This window comes from Lacerta agilis, chromosome 7, assembly GCF_009819535.1.
Source record: "Lacerta agilis isolate rLacAgi1 chromosome 7, rLacAgi1.pri, whole genome shotgun sequence".
Classification (NCBI taxonomy): Eukaryota; Metazoa; Chordata; class Lepidosauria; order Squamata; family Lacertidae; genus Lacerta; species Lacerta agilis.
Window position 1 is genome coordinate 6,905,490 of NC_046318.1, and position 22,390 is coordinate 6,927,879.

Here is a 22,390-nt window from a genome sequence, read left to right on the forward strand (position 1 = left end):
ATAGTTTTTTCCCTTGTGCCATTAAATTGTTAAATTCATAGTTGTATAGCTTAAGGGGAGGTAAAATATGGGTGGGGTTTCTTTGCTTCTTTGTATTGTGAGAGGAACAGTGTCTGTATGTTTACATTGCAATGTAGCCGAAACAAATTCCAAGTATGTTGGAAAATGTACTTGGCCAATAATAAATTATTCCTATTCCTATTCCTATTCCCAGTCTGCTGAGTTTACCCTAAACACCTATTTACTTCTGATCCAAAGCAAACCTTGTCTTTCTAACGATGTAATAGACAAAAATCAAGTAAGCACACTTAAATTAACAAATGCTTTCAAACTAATTAAATAATCACTGAATGGTCAGGTGAATTTACCCTCACCACCACAGAAGTTATGTCATGCCACTGGTATGAATGGAATATCGCAAGAAGTTCCCACAATACCTCCCAAGATTGTGGAAAGCATCTTGCAGTTTTACTTGAAGAGCAATTATTGGATAATGCTGGGAGTCACTCATTGACAGAAACTTCCAAACAGAATGTTGGGCTCTGGGAAGGCGGCAGTTGGGACAGGTGAGCCAGAGAAGCTCAGTGATGTGCTTTGAATGTGGTCAAATCTGGCAGCAACCTGTTGACTGCTTGTACAAGTGTAACAGATGTCGAGTAAAAGGCCTCAGCATCGGTTGGTGCCTTTGCGCACAAAAACAAAGAAAGATCCCAACATGAAGAAAGGCCACAAAATGGGGTGAGTTTTGACTTGCCACACAACAAAAGAACCCGTGAGTTTGTTGTGTTTATGATAAAGGCTTAGGCGCGTGCGCGAAGTGCAATGTAGCATTTCTGCGTGTGCGTGAGCAGCAAACCTGGAAGTAACCTGTTGCGGTACTTCCGGGTTTGCTGCGAACGTTGGACGAAATGGACCCTAAACGGGGCGGACTCAAAACGAGGTACCACTGTAGAGCCATCTGGAAATTCAAACACAAGAGAGGATTTTTAGATCTGGATGGTACACAACATCCATGTAAAATGCCTGCAACAAACGAGAGAAATCGCTAGCCCAAATATAGAGAAGATATTCCACCAAGTAAAAGTCTACACAGCTCATAGCCATTGAGAGTTTTATTTAGAACAAGGGGCTAATATGAGTTTGCCCCTGAAAAGGGAACATATTTCAGTGGCCATTTTCTGTTATTAGTTTAGGGTGTCACTTGAGCATGAGACTCTGAAGCTCAGGGTCATGGGTACAAGCCCCACATTGGGCAAAAGATTCCTGCATTGCAGTCTTTGGATTAGATGACCCCTCGTAATCCCTTCCAGCTCTATGGTTCTGTGATTCTGAGTTTTGCACAATGATCTACAGAAGAACTTCAGAAATAACTATATGTGACAAACCATACTTTACATCTAGTGAAAATGATGCTCAGAAATAAAGCTAGCCATTACAAGATGGACAGGTTCATAGTCTGAACCAGAACATATCTAATGTGAAATGAAAAGAACAAGGGTATATTTCCCTGACAGAAGAAGCTGTTTTCCCTGTTGCCCAACAACCACACCTATTTCTGGATTTGTTACATTTTAATCCTACTCCGTCCTCCCAGGTGTTTAGGATAGGCATATGGGTCTTCGCCCCCTTTTAACTCTCAGAACAACCTTGTGAGGCTAGGAGAGGCATAGGCAACCTTCGGCTCTCCAGATGTTTTGGCCTACAACTCCCATGATCCCTAGCTAACAGGACCAGTGGTCAGGGATGATGGAAATTGTAGTCCGAAACATCTGGAGAGCCGAAGGTTGCCTATGCCTGGGCTAGGATGAGTAATGTTGTTGAGTAGCCCAAGGTCACTAGGGAGTACCTAGATTTCAAATCCTACATTCGATAGGATTCAAGTCCAATAGTTACCCACTACAGCACCACTACCTGTACAGCACATTTAGGTTTCTGAAGAAGTGTGCATGCACACGAAAGCTCATACCAAGAACAAACTTAGTTAGTCTCTAAGGTGCTACTGGAAGGAATTTTTTAAATTATTTTTTTATTTTGTTTTGACTATGGCAGACCAACACGGCTACCTACCTACAACTAGCACATTGAGGGTAGGGACTAGATCCAACAGTGGCAGATTCCTGTGCCAGAATTTGCTCTGTGATTTCTTATAAAGGGGGGTGATTCAAAGTTCAGCAGGAGAGGGAGGAGAGCTAAATTCTACCCCTGTTGAATTTCTACCCTCCTGCTGCTTCTCTCTGGCTGTCATCTTTTGAGGCTCCAGTTCTGAAAGTAGCCCATAGCAGAAGAAAAATGGATAGGGAAAACCAGGAAGGGGGGGGGCATGTAAAGTGCTCAGTTCCCCCTTCCTGCCTGCCCAATCTGTGCTTTAAGTTACTTTTCCAACTTTATATGGAATTGGTGCAAACTGCATACTGAAACAAATGCTGTGTACCATCTAGTTTTGCCCTTAAGGTCTCCTTTCTTAAGCAGGATTGCCACACACATTGCTCTTCTGTGTGGGATGAGAACCCCCCCCCCCAACAATTATGGGGTTCTGTATGCCAGAAAGAGCAGCAGACCTCCACGACTCCCATTTCCATGCCAGGAAAGTCCCCACCAGAATTTTTTTCTGTGTTGTGGCTATTAAAAGCACAGGAAAAAAAAGACGTCACCTGAATTATTCCAGAGAAATCTGAAGAAGTGCGCATGCACTGAAGAAGTGTGCATGGGTATCTGAAGAAGTATGCATGCACACGAAAGCTCATACCAAGAACAAACTTAGTTGGTCTCTAAGGTGCTACTGGAAAGAATTTTTTATTTTATTTTGTTTTGTCCAGAGAAATTTGTTTGCATACAGCAGTCTAGAAAATTGCAAGCCGTTTTCAGAGTGTGTTCTGGGACATTCCTATTGACTTCAGTGGGGCCAAACTGTATTTGCTTCAGCAGCAGAAATTATGTGGGTGAACTTTTCCTGGCTGGGAGATAAGTGGAGGGAAAAGACTTGCCTGCTGTTGTTAAAGGCACAAAGCAGGCCCAGGAAAGGGGAAGGAAAGGCTGGAAACCTTGGAGCTGGCAAAGGCCTTACCAGGTAACCATTTCCAGGTTACCTTATCTTACATACATATTGCCCCACCACTGCACAGCTTGGCTCTGGCAAAGTGAATGCCCTTTCCTCCATCATGCCTACTAGGCAGGTTTGCTCAGAAGTGCCCCCCCAGCATCTAGCACCCCCCTTAATTCTACCACATTGAGGCTACAGTCACCCACATCCTCGGGCGCAAGGGACCTGCAGAACTGGCATCAGAGGACCGTGCCAATGGGATTGTTCCCTGAGCCTCCACTTGCAACTCATCATGAGAACCCTGATTCCAGTCAACAGGCAGTGTATCTCAATGAGCACAGTGGGGCTGCATGTGGGGCTCATCCTGCCCCTCTTTTTTTTTTTAAAAAAATATTTTTATTAAAGATTTTCTTGATTTACAAAGGTAGTGCAATGTCTCTCTCGTATTTTTCCATATAACGTTTTTACAAATCAGTTTTTGTTTTTGAGACATTAGGAAGAGAAAAGGGGGGAGGGAGTTGGGTGGGATGGGGAGATAGGTGGGGTGGGGTGACAATGCTTTTATTTTACTTAATATGAGTAGGGTTTGGTGTCAGCATTGTTTGTGCAGGTTATCTGTTGTTCGCTTATGCTCCTTTTACGGTGAGAGAGGTCGGGGTTGGCGTAGGGTGTGATTGTTCATTTGTGGTTGGCTGTGGTGATCTTTGGTTTTCTGTGTGAGTGGGGCTGGTGGGTGTTTTGGATCAGGTTAGCCATATTAATTTGTATGCTGTCGGTAGATTTTTGTCATTATCTTGTTGGGCTGTGTGTGGGGGGATGAAGGGGAACCATATAGGGGTGAAGGTGTCTTCTTCTGTTTGTCCCCGTGTCAGTTTCAGGTTAATGGTTAGTTTTTCTAGTAGGGCTGTTTCCCATACTACTTGGTACCATTGGTCCATGTTTGCTCCTGTCAGGTCTTTCCAGTGTCTGGTTATGATGTTTCTGGCTGCTGAGAGTAGATGGATTATGAGTTCTTTGTGTTGTAACAAAATAGAAAATTCTTTCCAGTATCACCTTAGAGACCAACTGAGTTTGTTCTTGGTATGAGCTTTTGTGTGCATGCACACTTCTTCAGATACACTGAAACAGAAGTCACCAGATCCTTAAATATAGTGAGGGAGTGGGGAGGGGTATTACTCAGAAGGGTGGTGGGAATGGGTGATCAGCTGGTAGGTGTGGAAAACCTGTTGACGACTCTTAACGGCTGCAATTAGACTTGCAGAGAAAGGCAAGGGGTGAGATGGCTAAAGATAGCTTTGTTATGTATAATGAGTTAAGAATCCAATGTCTTTGTTCAGACCAGGTTTCTCCATGGTTTTAAGTTTGGTGATTAGTTGCAATTCAGCCACTTCTCTTTCCAGTCTATTTCTGAAATTTCTTTGTATTAAGACAGCTACTTTGAGATCTTTTATAGAATGTCCTGGGAGATTGAAGTGTTCTCCTACTGGTTTCTCTGTCTTGTGATTCCTGATATCAGATTTATGTCCATTTGTGTTGTATGTGGGCATTATTGTCTTGGAAGATGTTTAGTAAGACCAATTCTGGGGTGGTTTCTAAGTCCTGCCCCTCTTGTGCCGCACAGTGCCAGGAGGTAATCTGGAGAGGCAGAGCTGAGGAAAGTGGCACCTGCCAAGAGGATGGGCTTCGCTTGCTTCCTCTTTGGGTGGGTGTCCTGGGGTAGCCCTCCTTGCCCCCTGAGCTTCCTCTTCGTGAAGGCAGCACGCAGGCCTTACAGCACCAGCCCAGCCATGCCTCCCCAGCAGGGAGTCCCGTTGCATTGCATGGCGCTTACTCGCAGGTAAGTGCGTTCCGACCTTCCAGGCTGGCCCTGCAACCGAGCATGCTCAGTCAGAGGGGCGTCCCCGGGGGTGTGTGAGTCCATCCCTCATGGAGCCCACCTGTGTCCCGCGGCGGGGGAAGCGAGGGGGGCGTGTATTCGTGGGCGGGGCGGGAGCGTGTCTTATCGAGGAAAGCGAAAGTAAGCGCCTGCGGCAAACTTTCGCTTTCGTTTCCGGCGGCTGGGCGAGGCAGCAGCTGTTCTGGGCGCGCGTGTATCCGCGAGCGGAGTCCTTGTAGCCGGAGTCATGAGCTGGACGCATTCGGCTTCTCCGTCTCCCTTGCCAAGGGGCGCCTCGCCGGGCGACGCCTCTGCCGGCCCCCGGAATAGGGTCGCTTCGGGGCCGGACGGCGGGCAGGAGCAGCGGCCGCAGCAGTAAGTAGCCCGGGGGGGGGGGGCGCCGTCAAACTCCCCCGTCTGAAATAATAAAAGGGAAAGTTAAGCAGAGAGCCGTCTCATCCCAGTGACCTATTCCGTCCCGTATTAGGATCTATTTCTTGCTTTATTTCTTTTTTAAAATAAAGTCTTACTAAAGACTTTCTTAGTTTGCAAAAGTACATGCGTTGTTGCCTCTCTTTTCAGGTTGTAACAAAATAGAAAATTCTTTCCAGTAGCACCTTAGAGACCAACTGAGTTTGTTCTTGGTATGAGCTTTCGTGTGCATGCACACGAAAGCTCATACCAAGAACAAACTCAGTTGGTCTCTAAGGTGCTACTGGAAAGAATTTTCTATTTTGTTTCGACTATGGCAGACCAACACGGCTACCCACCTGTAACTGGTTTTCAGGTTGTGTTTTCTACAGATCAGTTGCATTCGTTGCGATTGTATTGCATTGTATATTTCTTGCTTTCTCTGAAGGTCATTATTCTGTCCCCTTCATTTCAATAGGGACCCCAGTAATGTCCGTCGGTATTGGCAGCTCCCCTTGCTTCCTATCCAATCTCCACTTGTTCCCAGTGGGTGGTATTTATTCGTTTATTTATTTAGTGTAGCGCTACTTCATTGTAGTGCATCAAACTCTAGCGTTGCCCGCACAGGCCTTTCATTAAGAAACCTAGTTGTCGACTGCCAAATAATAGACTATATTTCAAGAACATTTTTGTGGTCATAGGAGCTTTTGGGTTGAATGTGTAAAGTATCCTGGATAAAAGGGCCCTTGCAAAGTCCAGCAAACTACTGTACTGCGGTTTTCAAAGTATGCTGCCATCTACTGTGAATGATACTAACAAGGTCTTGTTACTGTACTACTGTTGTTGTTCAGTCATTCAGTCGTGTCCGACTCTTCGTGACCCCATGGACCAGAGCACGCCAGGCACGCCTATCCTTCACTGGCTCTCGCAGTTTGGCCAAACTCATGTTAGTAGCTTCGAGAACATTGTCCAACCATCTCATCCTCTGTCGTCCCCTTCTCCTTGTGCCCTCCATCTTTCCCAACATCAGGGTCTTTTCTAGGGAGTCTTCTCTTCTCATGAGGTGGCCAAAGTACTGGAGCCTCAACTTCAGGATCTGTCATTCTAGTGAGCACTCAGGGATGATTTCTTTAAGAATGGATAGATTTGATCTTCTTGCAGTCCATGGGACTCTCAAGAGTCTCCTCCAGCACCACAATTCAAAAGCATCAATTCTTCGGCGATCAGCCTTCTTTATGGTCCAGCTCTCACTTCCATACATTACTACTGGGAAAACCATAGCTTTAACTATACGGACCTTTGTCGGCAAGGTGATGTCTTTGCTTTTTAAGATGCTGTCTAGGTTTGTCATTGCTTTCCTCCCAAGAAGCACTACTGTACTACTAGCCCTATTATAATACAGTTTGAGCACACTTCCACTTCTCCCTCACCTAGAAAGCACGGGTCCCAGCAGTTTTCCATTTGTCCCACAGCTCTCCTTGGAAAAACCTGCCATTTTCCACTGAAGTGGAGCAGATGGCAATCCATTGAAACCCCTGTTGATATTTTCTCCAGTTCAGTGGTAATGAGGGGGGCTTCCCTGTGAGAAAGCGGCAGGACACACAGGAGTGTGGCTGAGCCCTAACTTGCATGTTCCTGAGTCTTTAGGAGTCATTTGTGGGAAGCACCCATCCTGTTCCTACAGGTATGAAAAGAAAACCAAGCAGCAGGTATGGTCAGAACTTCTGTCTCCATTGAAGGCTGTCAACTCCCATGTGCAAAGCATGTAAAACCTCCTTTGGTGTAGCTGCGTGTAGACATTTCTCATCTTACAAAGGGGAATTTTGGGGAAGCTTTGCAAGACCACGCCCTACCTAGAAACTTAATTGAGTCATGCTCTGGATTGAGTCATGCTCTGGAAAACTCCCATGGCTACGTAGGAGGAAGTAAAAATAGGAAGGGTTTAGTAAACCCACTAGCTCTGTTTCTTGTGGCATTTCCAGTACTCAACTTTTTAGAAGCTTGAACACGACATTAATTGTCTCTTAGGTGCAACTGCACAGTCCTTTTGTGTTGCTGTTTGCGAATACGTTCCAAAATCAAGGCAATCCACAAAATTGGAACAACAAAATGCGCTCTGCTTGTTAGCTCAGCTTTTGGTTAATTGGAATTGTGTTTTGAATGAACTATTGGGGCCTTTTTCACTAATCAGTTCATGATCTGATCACCACCTCTCTCAAGCACTCCAATAGCATTATTCTGAAGTCTAATGTAGACAAAATGAGAGTGCCATCATTATCATAGCTGCCGATGCGTACTTTAAAAGGCTGCATGGCGCTCCAAACTGGATAAATAAGGGCTGCAGTACTGAGAGTTTATGTGAGAATAATTTTTCTCCATGTAATTTCTCTTAATCTCTTTCCCTGAGCGGCTTTTTGCCCTGCTGAGTTATTGGGAGTCTTCTGTACCCATCAAACTGAGTCCTAAGAAGAAGCTGTTTCCCTAAGAGTTTGATTGTTTCCACTGCAGCGTGAGCAGCATGGGAACCTAGGATATATTGTTTGTAGTCAATGACGACCATAGCTACCTGCAAAAAATGCCCGACGAATTCAAAACAGGCTTGTATTTTGAAAAAAAAGTGTCTTTGAAAGCTACTTCTTACATTATTACAAAATGTACAACCCATCCCCTTGTCCATATCGGTATCGGGGCACAAACAAAACAACCAAACATCAGAAATGGAATTTCAAAAGCATAACAGACAGATCCTGAAGTTGAGGCTCCAGTACTTTGGCCACCTCATGAGAAGAGAAGACTCCCTAGAAAAGACCCTGATGTTGGGAAAGATGGAGGGCACAAGGAGAAGGGGACGACGGAGGATGAGATGGTTGGACAGTGTTCTCGAAGCGACTAGCATGAGTTTGGCCAAACTGCGAGAGGCAGTGAAGGATAGGCGTGCCTGGCGTGCTCTGGTCCATGGGGTCACGAAGAGTCGGACACGACTGAACAACAACAACAACAACAACAGATCAAGACCGCTAAAACTATCAACAGCACAGCTGGGTCAAGCAATCAAAACTAAAACTCTGAAAATGCCTGGATGAGGAAATATCCCAAAGCGACAGAGTTGGTGCCAGTCAGACCGCTTTGAGGAGAAAGCAGTCTATACCCATTACCCGTTAGGGTCTCTCATGTATGGCCACATAATGGATTTCCATAGATGGTGGAAGCTGGAGAAGATGCCACTCCTCGGCCCCAGACTAAAGGCGCAGGCAGGCTAGAATAAGGAGAGGTGCTCCTTGATGAGTGTTGTCTAAGTCTGTAACATGCACCTTCAATTGGTCCAGGAAGTGAACAGGCAAACAATGGAATAATTCTTCTAGAATTGGTGTCCTGTTGTTGCATCTGACCGAATTGATTAAAAACGTAGCAATGGCAGCAGAGGCGTAGGAAGGTCAGGTGGTACCCGGTGCAGAAAATTTCTTGTCAAACCCCCCCCCATTGATTCCCTCCCCCCCTGCAAAAATGGTTTTACATTATTTCATATTTTCTTACAAAGGAATAATAACAAGTAATAATAATAAAGAAACCTTTTGTTTATATCCCGCCCTCACCGGCCGAAGTCGGGCTCAGGGTGGCTAACATCAGATGCACAACATTGGTATAAAAATCAAACAATAATTAAATTACCTCCTAAAAACATCTCAAAATCAAATTAAAGTCTAATTAGATGGCTTTCCACAGGGTTAGGGTTGGGAACGGTAAGTGCTCCACTGAACTGAAATTTCAGCCTTCACGACATAGGAAAACAGCCAAGTAAACAGCTATTTTGGTGGAGGAGGGTCAAGATATTAACCGATATGCATGAAATTTCATATATAGCTATATAATCCCTAGTATAGTAAGAGAAGAACTTTGGAGCAGGCATTTTCAAAAAATAAACAAATTTATGAACAGCCCTTGTAGGGCAATAATTGTTCCTTGATAATTTGTCACCCCCTCCATTATGGAACATGGGGTGGACCGCCCCCTATGCCCCCCCTTGCTATGCCCCTGAATGGCAGCCCCACGTGCAGTGCATTAAAGTAAGGCAGCTGAGAAATGACCAGAGCACGAGTTGCTGTGGCCAAACACTCTCTGTCCACAAATGTTCCCAACTGGGGAACCATCTGAAGCCAAAAGAAGGCGCTTTGTGCCACAAAAGACATTGGCATCTCTAGGGACAATGTCAGATCCAGGAGTCCTCACAAGTTATGTAGATGCTCCTTGAGAGAGACTGCAATCCTATCGAGAACAGGCAGGACACCTAAATCTCAGGTAGGAGAACTATCTCTGTCTTGTCAGTATTTTGGTTTACTGGCTTCCCACTTTGACCAGTAGAGCCCACAAACCAGAACCCCCAGGTCAGGTAAGTGCGGTAGGGCTGGGAGAGCCGGAGCTGCTTTCTTTGCTGCCGCCAGTGCTGGGCCCGGTGGGAGCCTGGGCCTGACTCTTCAAGGCGCAGGGTGCAATCCAGGGTGCAAGGCTCTCTTAATGAAAGCTTTAAGAACAGTCAGCCTGAGAAGCAACCGCTTGCATTTCTGCAGGGCTCAGACTGTAGAACAATTACATAATCAGGTTGTACAGATGTTAAAATCGGTTTGCTACACGTTCATGTGCCTAATTAACTGAAAACATGTCATATAGAAAAGGGTCAGCGATAGATGTGTGAAAACGCAGCAGTTTTGCAACAAAGGTAAATTAGGTCAAACTGCCACATTGCATTTTTTAATCCTCCCCCCACCGAACTCAGAATCTTGTTGAGTTTAGATGCACTATAGGTTATCATCACTCTCTAATGATGTACAATAAACGGGGATATCATGCTAAAAGAGGAAAACGGGGTGTGTGCAGTCTAGTCTTTGGGCATCTCTTCAATTCTCTGCTAGCGTTCGGCAACCCTTTCCTTCTGTGCTCCAACTTATAAATCACTTTGGCTTCTCCTTTCCTTACAGGTGTCATTGCTTTTCTTGCTGACTTGCAGAGCTATCGTACAAAGTGTTAAATGTCTTTGGATCTTGCCTTGACAGATTGCGTAGAAGGGCTGTTGTTCCCAGGCGGTGTTCTGTAAGCGTCTCACAGAACTGTGCGGAGGCCTCTCTCTCTGCATAATAAAATAAGATTTGTTGCCTTTTCCCCGTGTGCTGACACTTACTGTGTATGCCACAACTTTCTCATATCTAAAAAAAAAATGCTGGAATCTATCTTTTGCTATTACCAAAAGATACACAAGCCTTTAACTTTGATGCCATGGAAATGAAATGAGAATCTGCCCAGGCTGTGACAGAGTTCTGCTACTGCGCTTGGCAGCCGACATTACGATTATGATCTAGGAAGTTTTGTCCTGGGAAAATAAAAATACATCCTTCAGAGGTGTCTGTAAAGGCACAATTCACCACTCTCCTTCCTCTGTAGCAGGGAGAAAGCAGCATAACTTCAGGTAGGGTGTTGGCGGTAAAGGGAATTATTTGTATTCTGTGCGAAGTACAGTGGTACCACCGGTTGCGAACGAGATCCGTTTCGGAGGCCCGTTCGCAACATGAAAAGAGTGCAACCTGAAGCGCCGAATCTGCGCATGTGTGCGGCGCGATTCGGTGCTTCTGCGCATGCGTGAAGCACCAAACCCGGAAGTAACACGTTCCGGTACTTCTGGGTTCGGCGCGATCATATCCCGTGACGAACGCAACCTGCAGCAAACGCAACCTGAGGTATGACTGTACCAGAGAGGTTGGAATAGGTAAGGAAGCAAATAGAAGCACCAGCGTAGCCATTCTGAAAATGCTTAAGTTCGTATTTCTTCTGATAACTACTAATTAAAAGAAATTTGAACAAACTATTTATATATTACTAGTACATTAACCCCGTTAAATTAACGGGCGCTAGAACATATGTGGTCAAGCTGTTGCCCTATCAACGTCGGGGACATGCGCAGAGTTGACTGAGCGGCTCTCGCTTATCTCGTTTGTTTTTTCTAACAACGCGAGAGCCGCATGACGTAGCCAGCTCTGCGCATAGCGTCCCTGTTGCCCTAGCAACATCGGGAACACGCGCAGAGCGTCTCTGCGCTCCAAGTCCCAACGGCTGTCCGTGGGGCACATGCACAGTAGCACAATCCCACGGACACAGGGACTGGACGCAGAGACACTTTATTATAGGTGGTTATAATTATTTATAGTCCGTGTTTCAGGATAATGCTTCCAAGGCAGTATACAATTAAATTGATCCCAAGTGAGGATTTTTTTTCTTTTTTGGGGGGGGGGCTTCTCTTTCTGGGGTTTTCTTTCAGATTTATTTAGCTTCATACGTTTTGGGAGACGAGCAGCTGTGTCTTTTCATAGCTGGCAAAATGAAACTACGGGTGGTATTCAGCTGTGGCTGTGTACAAATTAATGCCTTAAATGTTGAAGTAATTTACCTCCTCCCTCCCTCCCTCCCTCCCTCCCTCTGTCATTTCAATTCACATTTGCCCTTTGCTGTACACACCAGAGAGGGTCCGGGGGTGTCTTCACCCAACAAGTGTTACCTGCTTGGTTTTCCTGCCCCTGCAATGCGCGCACACACAGAACCCCTGTCCGTGAAGCTATCGCCTGTGAACGCTCCTTCATCTGAATGTGCACGATGATTCTCTCAAATGCGCACACCAGATTCAACATGAGAATGTGGCCCAACTTTCTCTAGTTGCGTTGAAGCAGGTTTGAAGAAAAACACATCAAACACCAGTGGTTATCTAGAACAGGCCTAAGCAAACTCCGGCCCTCCAGATGTTTTGAGACTACAATTCCCATCATCCCTGACCACTGGTCCCGTTAGTTAGGGATGATGGGAATTGTAGTTCCAAAACATCTGGAGGGCCGGAGTTTGCCTATGCCTGATCTAGAAACTACAAAATCGGTATGGATTGTAGGTAACGTGTAAATATGACTTCAAAAATATTGGGAGTGTGCTGGATAGCAATGTGTGCTCCATGTGTACCCAAGTTTTTACTCAGAGGAGACCCATTGAAATTAATGAGCATGACTAAGTTAAGCCCATTAATTTCAGTCATTCTAATGGACAGTGTTCTCAAAGCGACTAGCATGAGTTTGGCCAAACTGCGGGAGGCAGTGGAGGATAGGGGTGCCTGGCGTGCTCTGGTCCATGGGGTCACGAAGAGTCGGACACGACTGAACAACAACAAATATGAGTAAAACATTGTATTTTTTTACTCATAGGAAATACGGTTGCCATATTTCATAGCAACCATCACCGTTACTTTCCATTGAGAGGAAAGACTGGATCTGTGCAAGAAGTAGTTTTGGAGGGTGGCATATGAATGTCCTTGTCTCAAATGAAATAAATACAGCTAAAAATGTACAACAATCTAAAGACACATCTAGTGAATGCTAGATAGTAATGTATTTTCTCTCTCTCCCTCCCCCCCCCCCCGTGTCTCTTCTTCCAACCTGCAACCTCTCTAGTCTGGGTGCTTTCGCCGTGATCCCTCCAAATCCATTGAGGAGGAATCAGTTACAGAAAAGTAAGTACGTTGTCCTGTTGACAAATCTCTTCATAGTGTACCAGTTCCTGGGTTGTATGTTGCCTTTGTGGCCAGGAATAGAAGCTTGCTCACAAGTCTTCCGTCTTGCTGACAAGTTCCGAGAAGAGGGTGGGTGTCGCTAATCTAGAAAGTTGCAGATGATGTATGAAAGTGCCTCATACCATCTGGGCTAGATTGATAAATGGTAACAGGCAGCTCCTTATGCTTCGATTTTAACAAAGTCCACCTCCTAATTGGAGTGCTCTATAGCTTTTTTGGGACGCTGGTTGCGCTGTGGTCTAAACCACTGAGCCTCTTGGGCTTGCCGATCAGAAGGTCGGCGGTTCGAATCCCCGCAACGAGGTGAGATCCCATTGCTCAGTCCCAACTCCTGTCAACGTAGCAGTTCGAAAGCACGCCCAAAAGTGCAAGTAGATAAATAGGTACCGCTCCGGTGGGAAGGTAAACAACATTTCTGTGCGCTGTTCTGGTTTCGGTGTTCTGTTGTGCCAGAAGCAGCTTAGTCATGCTGGCCACATGACCCGGAAAAACTGCCTGCGGACAAATGCTGGCTCCGTCAGCCTGTAAAGCGAGATGAGCGCCACAACCCCAGAGTCGTTCACGACTGGACTTAACTGTCAGGGGTCTTTTACCATTACCTTTTTATAGCTTTTTCAGCTAGAGAATATTTTTATTGGGCAACTCATACATTATTAAAGTATAAATAAACCAACGGCTTATGCAGTTCAATTGCACGTGGGTCAAAGCTGTCAAATTTCCCTTTTTTGCGAGGAATCCTATTCGGAATAAGGGAATTTCCCTTAAAAAAAAGGGAAAAGTTGACAGTTATGACGTGGTGGATCTGATGAGATCTTTCCGTTCTGTCTTGAAAGTCTTCTTCTTCTTCTTCTTCTTCTTCTTCTTCTTCTTCTTCTTCTTCTTCTTCTTCTATCACTCATAGCCGAGTAATATTGTCTTCCATAAACACAGTTTTAACAGTGAGTCCGTAAGTGACTGTGGAGGCCAATTCTGGATTGACCACTGACACTAACCTGCTGTAACATGTGGGGGCCATTTCTTTTCTGCCTGGCCTGTTATGTCTTCCTTGCAGTATTTTGACTCGTTGCTTCACTTACCATATTTCAGTTGCTACCAAAGAGTTGGAAGACCTGGAGAAATGGAAGGAACGGCATAGGCCGGGGCTAATTACCTTGACACCCCAGAAACTGGGTAAGCGAACAAGGAAAAAAGAGGGAAAGACATTTGAGAATTCAGATTGTGTCCCACTGTTCAATTGTTGTGAGAATTAAAACTTCCTCTCTTTGGGGAAATGGAAGCTTCAGTCGCCAGATCATCAGGCTTCTTTAACTCTGAAGCTTTATATCGCACACTTGGTAACCTTAAACAAATAGTGTAGGAATTCCTATAATTATTTAAATATTCCACGCCCACAGCTGACACCCAGGCAGGCAGCTCCAGTGTCCAGCTGATCTATAGAGCCAGGCATAAAAGCAAGTAAGATCACAGAACTCATTGTCTCTTCCGTAATGGAGTCCCAAGCAGTAACTAGCGTGGGTTTATAAATAGTTTGTGCCTGAAAAAACTTGATTGGAGTTGTTTATCACTTTGCGTTAAGTGATTGTGGCCATGTTAGCATTTTGCCCTGAGTCAACTGTTTAATGCACTTCATAAACTACCTGGAATATCAAATTTTCACTATTGAACAGCTTGAATAAACTGATGGAAGTGATGGAAAATAGCAACGATGTGTTGAGTAGAGGCAGTAGCCCAGAATATCTGCTTCAAACATTGACTCAGCAATAGTCTTTGTCTCAACATAGCAACTCGGGTTGCTTCCACTCTAGAGCTCTTCAGTGCTGCAGAGGCATTTCTTTTGTGTCATTAGCTGGAAGCAGAATTTAATATAGTAGGCCTCCTGGAACCTTCATTTCCATTAGCAGTGTCCTTTCTCATGCCTAAGATCTATGCCGGGGTGGCCAACTCCCAAGAGACTGAGATCTACTCACCGAGTTAAAACCGGCAGTGATCAACCCCATTTTTGGGGGTTCAAGTCACATTTGTTGAGCTTTTTTTAGGAAGGAGGAAGGTCCCGTTTTTTGGGGAGGGGGGTGTTGCAGGGCAAAAATGTTGAACTTCCACAAGTGTCCCAGTGATCTGCTGGTAGGTCACGTGCCTGATCTATGCCATTCAGCAAAGGCCTCTTCCAGCATTAAGGAAAAGCTTCCTGTCTTTAATGTTTACTTGTTTTACTGGGGGGGGGGGTTAGTGGAAAATAACCTCTGACATGGGCAGCCTCAGTGTCTGTCATGGGTTGGGGCTGGCAAAAACTGGGGCAGGGAAAAAGGCAAGAAACCCAGAAATTAAAAGTAATTGCCCTGCAGAACAATATAGGGTTAAACTTCATCGCCCTCTCCCAAACTAATGGATAGTGCTATGTAGAGAATTAAATATATTGTCCTAGGTGGGGCTTTGTCTCCCTGTTGACTATAGCGTCTAAATCAAGGGAAGTAATAGTACCACTGTATTCTGCTCTGGTCAGACCTCACCTGGAATACTGTGTCCAGTTCTGGGCACCACAGTTCAAGAAGGATACTGACAAGCTGGAACGTTTCCAGAAGAGGGCAACCAAAATGGTCAAAGGCCTGGAAACGATGCCTTATGAGGAACGGCTTAGGGAGCTGGGTATGTTTAGCCTGGAGAAGAGACGGTTAAGGGGGGATATGATAGCCATGTTCAAATATATAAAAGGATGTCATCTAGAGGAGGGAGAAAGGTTGTTTTCTGCTGCTCCAGAGAAGCGGACACGGGGCAATGGATTCAAACTACAAGAAAGAAGATTCCACCTAAACATTAGGAAGAACTTCCTGACAGTAAGAGCTGTTTGACAGTGGAATTTGCTGCCAAGGAGTGTGGTGGAGTCTCCTTCTTTGGAGGTCTTTAAGCAGAGGCTTGACAGCCATCTGTCAGGAATGCTTTGATGGTGTTTCCTGCTTGGCAGGGGGTTGGACTGGATGGCCCTTGTGGTCTCTTCCAACTCTAGGATTCTATGATTCTATGACTTTCACAGGGGATGTCCTGGATACGTCCCTGCATCTGCAAGCTTTTTTGTAGCCACAACCATTGTGTCAGCAATGAACCCCTGAGCTAGCATACAATGTAGTTTAATGCTGCCTGTGATGATGCCATTTTGTTGAGAGTGAACTTCAGAACAGATGATGCATTTTTTTGTATTTATAGGTGGAAGAATATCGGAGGCTGAAGTGAGGCAGAAACAGCAACTTGAGCACATCCAATCTAAATACCAGCAAAAGGTCAGGCAGGATGCGACTGTCGGTTCCTTGGTCGCAGCGTGGAACCAGGAGATGAATCTGTTGCCTTTCCTTAACTTTATTTTATTTTTTTGTAAAGGAAACGAAGTGCATGGAAACACGAACCTTTTTCAGCACTGATTCGAATGGTCACAAGAGGATAAAATTCTGAAGCAGAAATTTCTGAACTCAATAATTATCCTTTATTTTTTTATTTTACAAGATTCCTTAACTGCCGGGCGTGTCTGTGTCTTTAAAAAAAAAAACCAAATAAAGCTGTTAAAGCCATAAAATACTCTATTTACTCAAATCTAATGCTCACCTTTTTTGGCCAAATTACGTTGCGAAAATTAAGGTGCACATTGGATTTGATAGCATGTTTACATTCGCCAGCAAATACTTTTTTTTGGTTTTGAGTTTCTGTTTGTCAGTTTCCTCCCTGAAATGTTAGAAGGGTAAAAGTTAGCTTGCAGGTAGGTGTCTGGTCTGTAAAGTCATAGAACTTTCTCTCTCTCTCTCTCTCCTTGTAGCTGAAGAAAGAAGAATATGAAAGACTCAAAAGGGAGGCTGAAGAAGCTGACATTTTAAAAATGAAAATGATCCAGAGAGAGAAAGTAAGAAGACCCCCTCAGGCCATTTTAACATATTTTTTTCTCAAGTACCCCTTGCAAATGGGCATGTGTGTGCCCCCCACAAACCAACTAACGTTACTTTTGGAAGGACGGTATCCAGCGCCTCTTGTCCCAATACCAGTTACAAGATTTTCAGGTGACTATGAAGATGGACAAGAGGCGCTTAAGAGATTGTCTCTTTAAGTCCGATGCAGAAAGGGATCTAACCATGATGGCTTCTACCAAGAGTTCGCCATGGTTCCCACTCATTAAAACGGACTATACCTGGGCCAGTTACCTGTTAAAGCTCCCACTTGCCGTGCTTAGAATTGCGATTCCAATCTGTGGGAATGTTAAGGGATGTGGGGGAGGATATATTGTTTAAGATATCCTGTCCCAACTTGTGTTTACAAGTTCCATAATATCTGCAGAGTTAACATTCCCTTTTTAGCGCACACACAGAGCGGATAGCTTGCACAGACTCGCTAGAGTCATTAGAAATATTATCCTGGTGTCTTCCCCTTTTAATCCCTCTTTTAATAAGACACTACACAGTCTTCAGTAAAGTATAAAACGTTTACTCACAAGAAATCATCTGTTCACACAAAGGATCCCAGAGGCAGACTTTTGTTGTTGTTGTTCAGTCGTTCAGTCGTGTCCGACTCTTCGTGACCCCATGGACCAGAGCACGCCAGGCACCCCTATCCTTCACTGCCTCCCGCAGTTTGGCCAAACTCACGTTGGTAGCTTCAAGAACACTGTCCAACCATCTCATCCTCTGTCGTCCCCTTCTCCTTGTGCCCTCCATCTTTCCCAACATCAGGGTCTTTTCCAGGGAGTCTTTTCTTCTCATGAGGTGGCCAAAGTACTGGAGCCTCAGCTTCAGGATCTGTCCTTCTAGTGAGCACTCAGGGCCGATTTCCTTGAGAATGGATAGGTTTGATCTTCTTGCAGTCCATGAGACTCTCAAGAGTCTCCTCCAGCACCATAATTCTGACCAAACTGCGGGAGGCAGTGGAAGACAGGAGTGCCTGGCATGCTCTGGTCCATGGAGTCACAAAGAGTCGAGCATGACTAAACAACTAAACAACAACTAGTAATAAGGGATGAGCAGATGGCAGAAAAATACAGCTACAGAGAATCAAGATTAAGTGGTGACTTTGTATCTTTGGGCCTTCTCTCAGCATATGTGTGTTTAGCTTCTGGCTGACCTCTGTTAATTATTTTTTTCCTGCTGAGTTGACACATTGTTTTGATGCTTTCCTATTATAGGCCAATAAGCTTGAAGAAAAGCAAAGGCAACAAGAATGGCGAAGACATCAGATGCTTGCTGAAGACCACTGCTTGTAAGTTGAGCTTTGCCTTCAGCCTGAAAGGTGGATGCTTTTTGCTTCCTGTGACCAGACAACTTGCCACCAATTCCTGATAACTAGTAAACAATATCCTTCAGTTCTGGCAATGCCCTTTTGGATTCAGGCTGCTGTGCTATAGTTGAACTGTCCCTTCCCCTTTTCCTTGTTGCATGACATTTCACTTGGCACAGTGAGATGTGTGACCTACTGTTCTCTTCCAAGGTAGGCTAGCTTATATAAAAGATAGTCCCTGTTGACACAAGGGCACCCGAGGTCTTCCCCAGTTCTTATGAAGGCTCTGACCCCCCACGTCTGCTCCCTGCTCCCATGATGATGAGGTGGAGGAGATGGTTAGCTTTTTAATAGAGCGGAAGAGGAGAGAGTAACATTCTTTCCTGCTTCCTCTCTCAGTTCTATTTGCTTTTCAAGGCTTAGATTAATTTTACAGGATCTGGTTTTCAGCATCCCCTGCTATAAATAAATAGTTGCAAACTAACACAAGGCATCAGAAAGGTAGCTGTGTCCTCTTGCAGAATCTTGGAATTGGATAAAAGGGTCCCTGAAGTTTATGATGGACAGAGTGCAGTACTGCATTTTTCTAGTAAGGTAAGAAAGATAAGGTCATTGACAGGTCCTTATGGTTTTTCGTCTTCAGTACCTGAACAGGTCGGGATGTGTTTTAGCTTATTATTTTCAAGGTTATTTCTTCTTGCACTAAAACAGGTTCTAAATTTTTGAACTGTATCCAGCTTGTGGAATAAATTACACATTTTAAAAACTATTGCACTACCAAAACATTTTTTAAAAAAAATATTGGGAAATATTCAGAAGAGAGAGTTATAGACTTAATCCATATAAATATATAATCAGAGACTGCTACAGCAGAATAACCATCCAGGACCTGTCGTTGAGTATAAGATGCCATTCATTACTCAGAATTATCAAGCCTATTCTCAGCAAATAAAAGTAGATGATAGAAGAGCATTCTTTGTTAAGGATTCCATAAACTAAAATAAAAAACCTGTCTAATTATAAACATGAATCAAACTTAATTTTAATAATATGACTGTCCCATTAGGGTAATAAAATCAAAGGGAACGTTTGAGAATTGTTCTAACATTAAAATAGATTCTCATCTATTAGATGGAGCAGTTTTTTCATTCACTTAAAATTTTCTATTTTAGCTACAGCAAATAAACAGTTCTCCGTATTTGTAGGAATCAGATTAAGAATGGAGGGCAGGTGATTTTCATGTCGGCTGGAGTAATTGAAAATTCTGTCTTTTTGCAAAGAGGTTTTGATGATTAAGAGATACAAGCCTGATAGATTCACAGGTGACCTCTTCTGAACACCCCAAAAGGGTTCCCAAAGGGTGTCGGCAGTAAATTGCATCTTTAATTAAGAAACCATGTTGCCAAAGGACTTGAATTTTTCAGTACCTTCGCTGTCCATGAAAATCATTTGCCTCCAGTTCTTGGCAATATCACAATAAATCTGGAAATGTTGGGGGATTGCATTTGTGTAATTTTAATAGGTGTAAGGTGTCCTCTATAGAACACCTTAAAATAATGTTGCCTAAGTGCAGTGACTATGCACAGAGTGCTTAATTTCCTCATTGGAAGCAGGTTTCTGCATTTGTTGAAGTTAGTCCTTTCTCAGTCATTTTTCCAATAGCAAAATTCAGGGGCATGTGGGGAGAGGAGAGTGCAGGCCGGTTCCATTGCACAGCTAAAACTCCTTGCACTAGGGGAAGTGTCTAGTTGGATAGCAACTGAGGCTTCACCCTTTTCCACTCTCGGCAATGCAGAGCCTCTTTGATTGCTCGGCGTAGATCTTGATCTCCAAGCTTTTTAGCTACTTTGTCTGACCATTTATTGAGCTTGGTGACATACTAGTCATAGACTTAAGTCATTACTTAAAGCTCCCCACTACGGTCAATAGTGTGAATCCACTGCAAATGGAAATCTCAGCTTGCTTCCCCTGTGTGGCAGAGGTCCTTTTCAGAAGTACTAGACGTGGTGGTCAAGCTGTCGATTGCATTATGGCAGGAGGCAGAGGGTCCCAATAACTCTTCACATGCTTGTCCATTTATCCTTTGGCGTAGGGTTTGGCCTGTTTGTCCAATATAGAGAGCTGAAGGGCACTGTTGGCATTTGATTGCATACACAATGTTGGAAGATGAGCAATTAAATAGCCCTGAGATGGTATATCTGATGTTGTTGGGACCAGTAATGGTGTTGTCCGGGTTTATGTGGCAGCAAAGTTGGCATCTGGGTTTATTGCAGGCTCTGGTACCAGTGTCCATGTTGAGTCCTGTTGTTGTATTATTGTGGGTGAGGAGCTGTTTGAGATTGGGTGGCTGTCTGTAGGCGATGAAGGGTCTTCCTCCCAGAGCTTGAGAAAGAGAACTGTCATTGTCTAGGAGAGGTTGTAGATCTCTGATGATGCTTTGTACTGTTTTAATTTGGGAGTTGTATGTGATTACTAGTGGTGTTCTGTTATTTTCTTTTTTGGGTCTGTCTTGCTTCAGATGCTGTGCATGTTTAATATTCCGCTGACCATCCGGTTTTAGTAGAACTTTGCCAAAATGTCGCAAGGGTCTGGCCGTCTTCAAATGTAGGATATGAACCTTGCCATTGGAGACCTTTTAAAATTGTCTATCCCCATAACTATTCCGTGTTGTAGAATTGATTACTTAATGATTCAAATTAGGAATGCCTTGGGAGCAGGGCTTTTTTCAGCTGGAGCTCGCAGGGAGCTCAGCTCCGGCACCTCTCAGGTGGGCGCCATTGCCATTCTAAGAGAACGAGGGAGGAGTTCATGGTGAGCTCCGTGTGGCGTTTGCCCACTCAGTATGGTGATGTCATATTGGGGGAGATAGTGAGGGGGTTAATAGACTGACCAATAAAAACCCAGGGGCGGAGTCTAGCTGTGTTTTAAGACTCAGCACAGAGGTTTTGGCAGTGAGTTCAGTCAGTTGTTCGGTTGGGGATAGAGAAAGATCAGTTGGAGAATTCGGTTGGTGGTTGTGTGGGTGGTGTGTGGAACTTTGTGGTGGGGAGGTAGAGGAGTTAGAGTGAGCTATGGGCAGTGTTCTCGAAGCGACTAGCATGAGTTTGGCCAAACTGCGGGAGGCAGTGGAGGATAGGGGTGCCTGGTGTGCTCTGGTCCATGGGGTTACGAAGAGTTGGACATGACTGAATGATGGGGATATTATAAAGACTGACCACGGCACTCCGACACCAGAGGGAAAACGGACTATGAGATGGAAGAAATACTTAGTTATTTGTTAATATGTATTGTTTTTTTATATATTTGAAATTGGAATCAGATGAAATATAGGCTACAGCATAACAAAGTTAAATGAAGAGAGGATAAAAGAAGTGGAGAAGTGGAATTTGAAGTTTTATTTGATAAGAATAAGATTCAGGATTTAAGATATGTGGATTATAATTGTAAGACTAAGATTAGATGTAAGAAAATAGATTTTACAATGTTACAAAGTTACTAAAGAAGATTGGTAATGAACGCAAAAGAGAGGATGTGAGGAAGTCCCAAGTTTAGGATTATAAAGAGGATAAGGATGAGTAAATAACTGTTTTGTTTGTGTGTATTCCGTGTCGTTTTTGTAGTGTTTGTATTTGTGTTTTGTGTATTTTGGTTATTAAAATCCAATAAATTCTTTTAGGGGGGAAAAGAGAGAATGAGAGCATAAAGTGTAACAGTGTATATAATATCAAAAGCTTGTTGCTGAGTGAGAATAAACTTGATATTCTTATCTGAAGAAGTGTGCATGCACACGAAAGCTCATACCAAGAACAAACTTAGTTGGTCTCTAAGGTGCTACTGGAAGGATTTTTTTTTTTTTGTTCAATGTTAAATCCTGACTGAGACTCAGTGTTTACCAGGTAGGACATGGCTGGTGGCAGCGGTATAGTGGTGGCACAGGGTCAATAGTCCGTGAAACGACCGGGGGCCCTGTGTGATCGCCAACACTCCGGCACCTCTTTTTCTGGAGAAATAGCACCGATGAGGAGGAATTGGAGCCATTGCTGATCTTGCCGCTTTGTGGCTGTTGCTAAAAGGCTGAAAAATCCATTTCCTCCCCTGAAGCCCTCTCATTGTTTCAGCACTTCAAACCGTTATAACTTGGTCCGCTTGCTGCTATGCCCAGTTTTCTTTTTTTGCCCCTGATTATTTGGGCATGGTCAAGTATTGATGGCTAACCAGCAGAAAG

The 22,390-nt window shown here is 44.2% G+C and overlaps 1 protein-coding gene across 2 annotated transcripts in view; it reads left to right on the forward strand.

Annotated features, from left to right (window-relative positions):
• The first annotated feature begins 591 nt into the window (after positions 1-591).
• EPSTI1 (epithelial stromal interaction 1) overlaps positions 592-22,390 on the forward strand; it is a 34,075-nt gene continuing 12,276 nt past the window's right edge. The window contains exons 1-6 of one of the 2 annotated variants that reach the window (XM_033154294.1): positions 592-738; positions 12,803-12,861; positions 14,008-14,091; positions 16,120-16,193; positions 16,721-16,804; positions 18,074-18,147. In XM_033154294.1, coding sequence (XP_033010185.1) covers positions 650-738; positions 12,803-12,861; positions 14,008-14,091; positions 16,120-16,193; positions 16,721-16,804; positions 18,074-18,147 — 464 coding nt within the window. In that variant the 5' untranslated portion in view covers positions 592-649. Of the gene's footprint in view, positions 739-5,062; positions 5,292-12,802; positions 12,862-14,007; positions 14,092-16,119; positions 16,194-16,720; positions 16,805-18,073; positions 18,148-22,390 lie in introns of those variants that run through there. The other variant, XM_033154293.1, reaches the window with a different exon arrangement.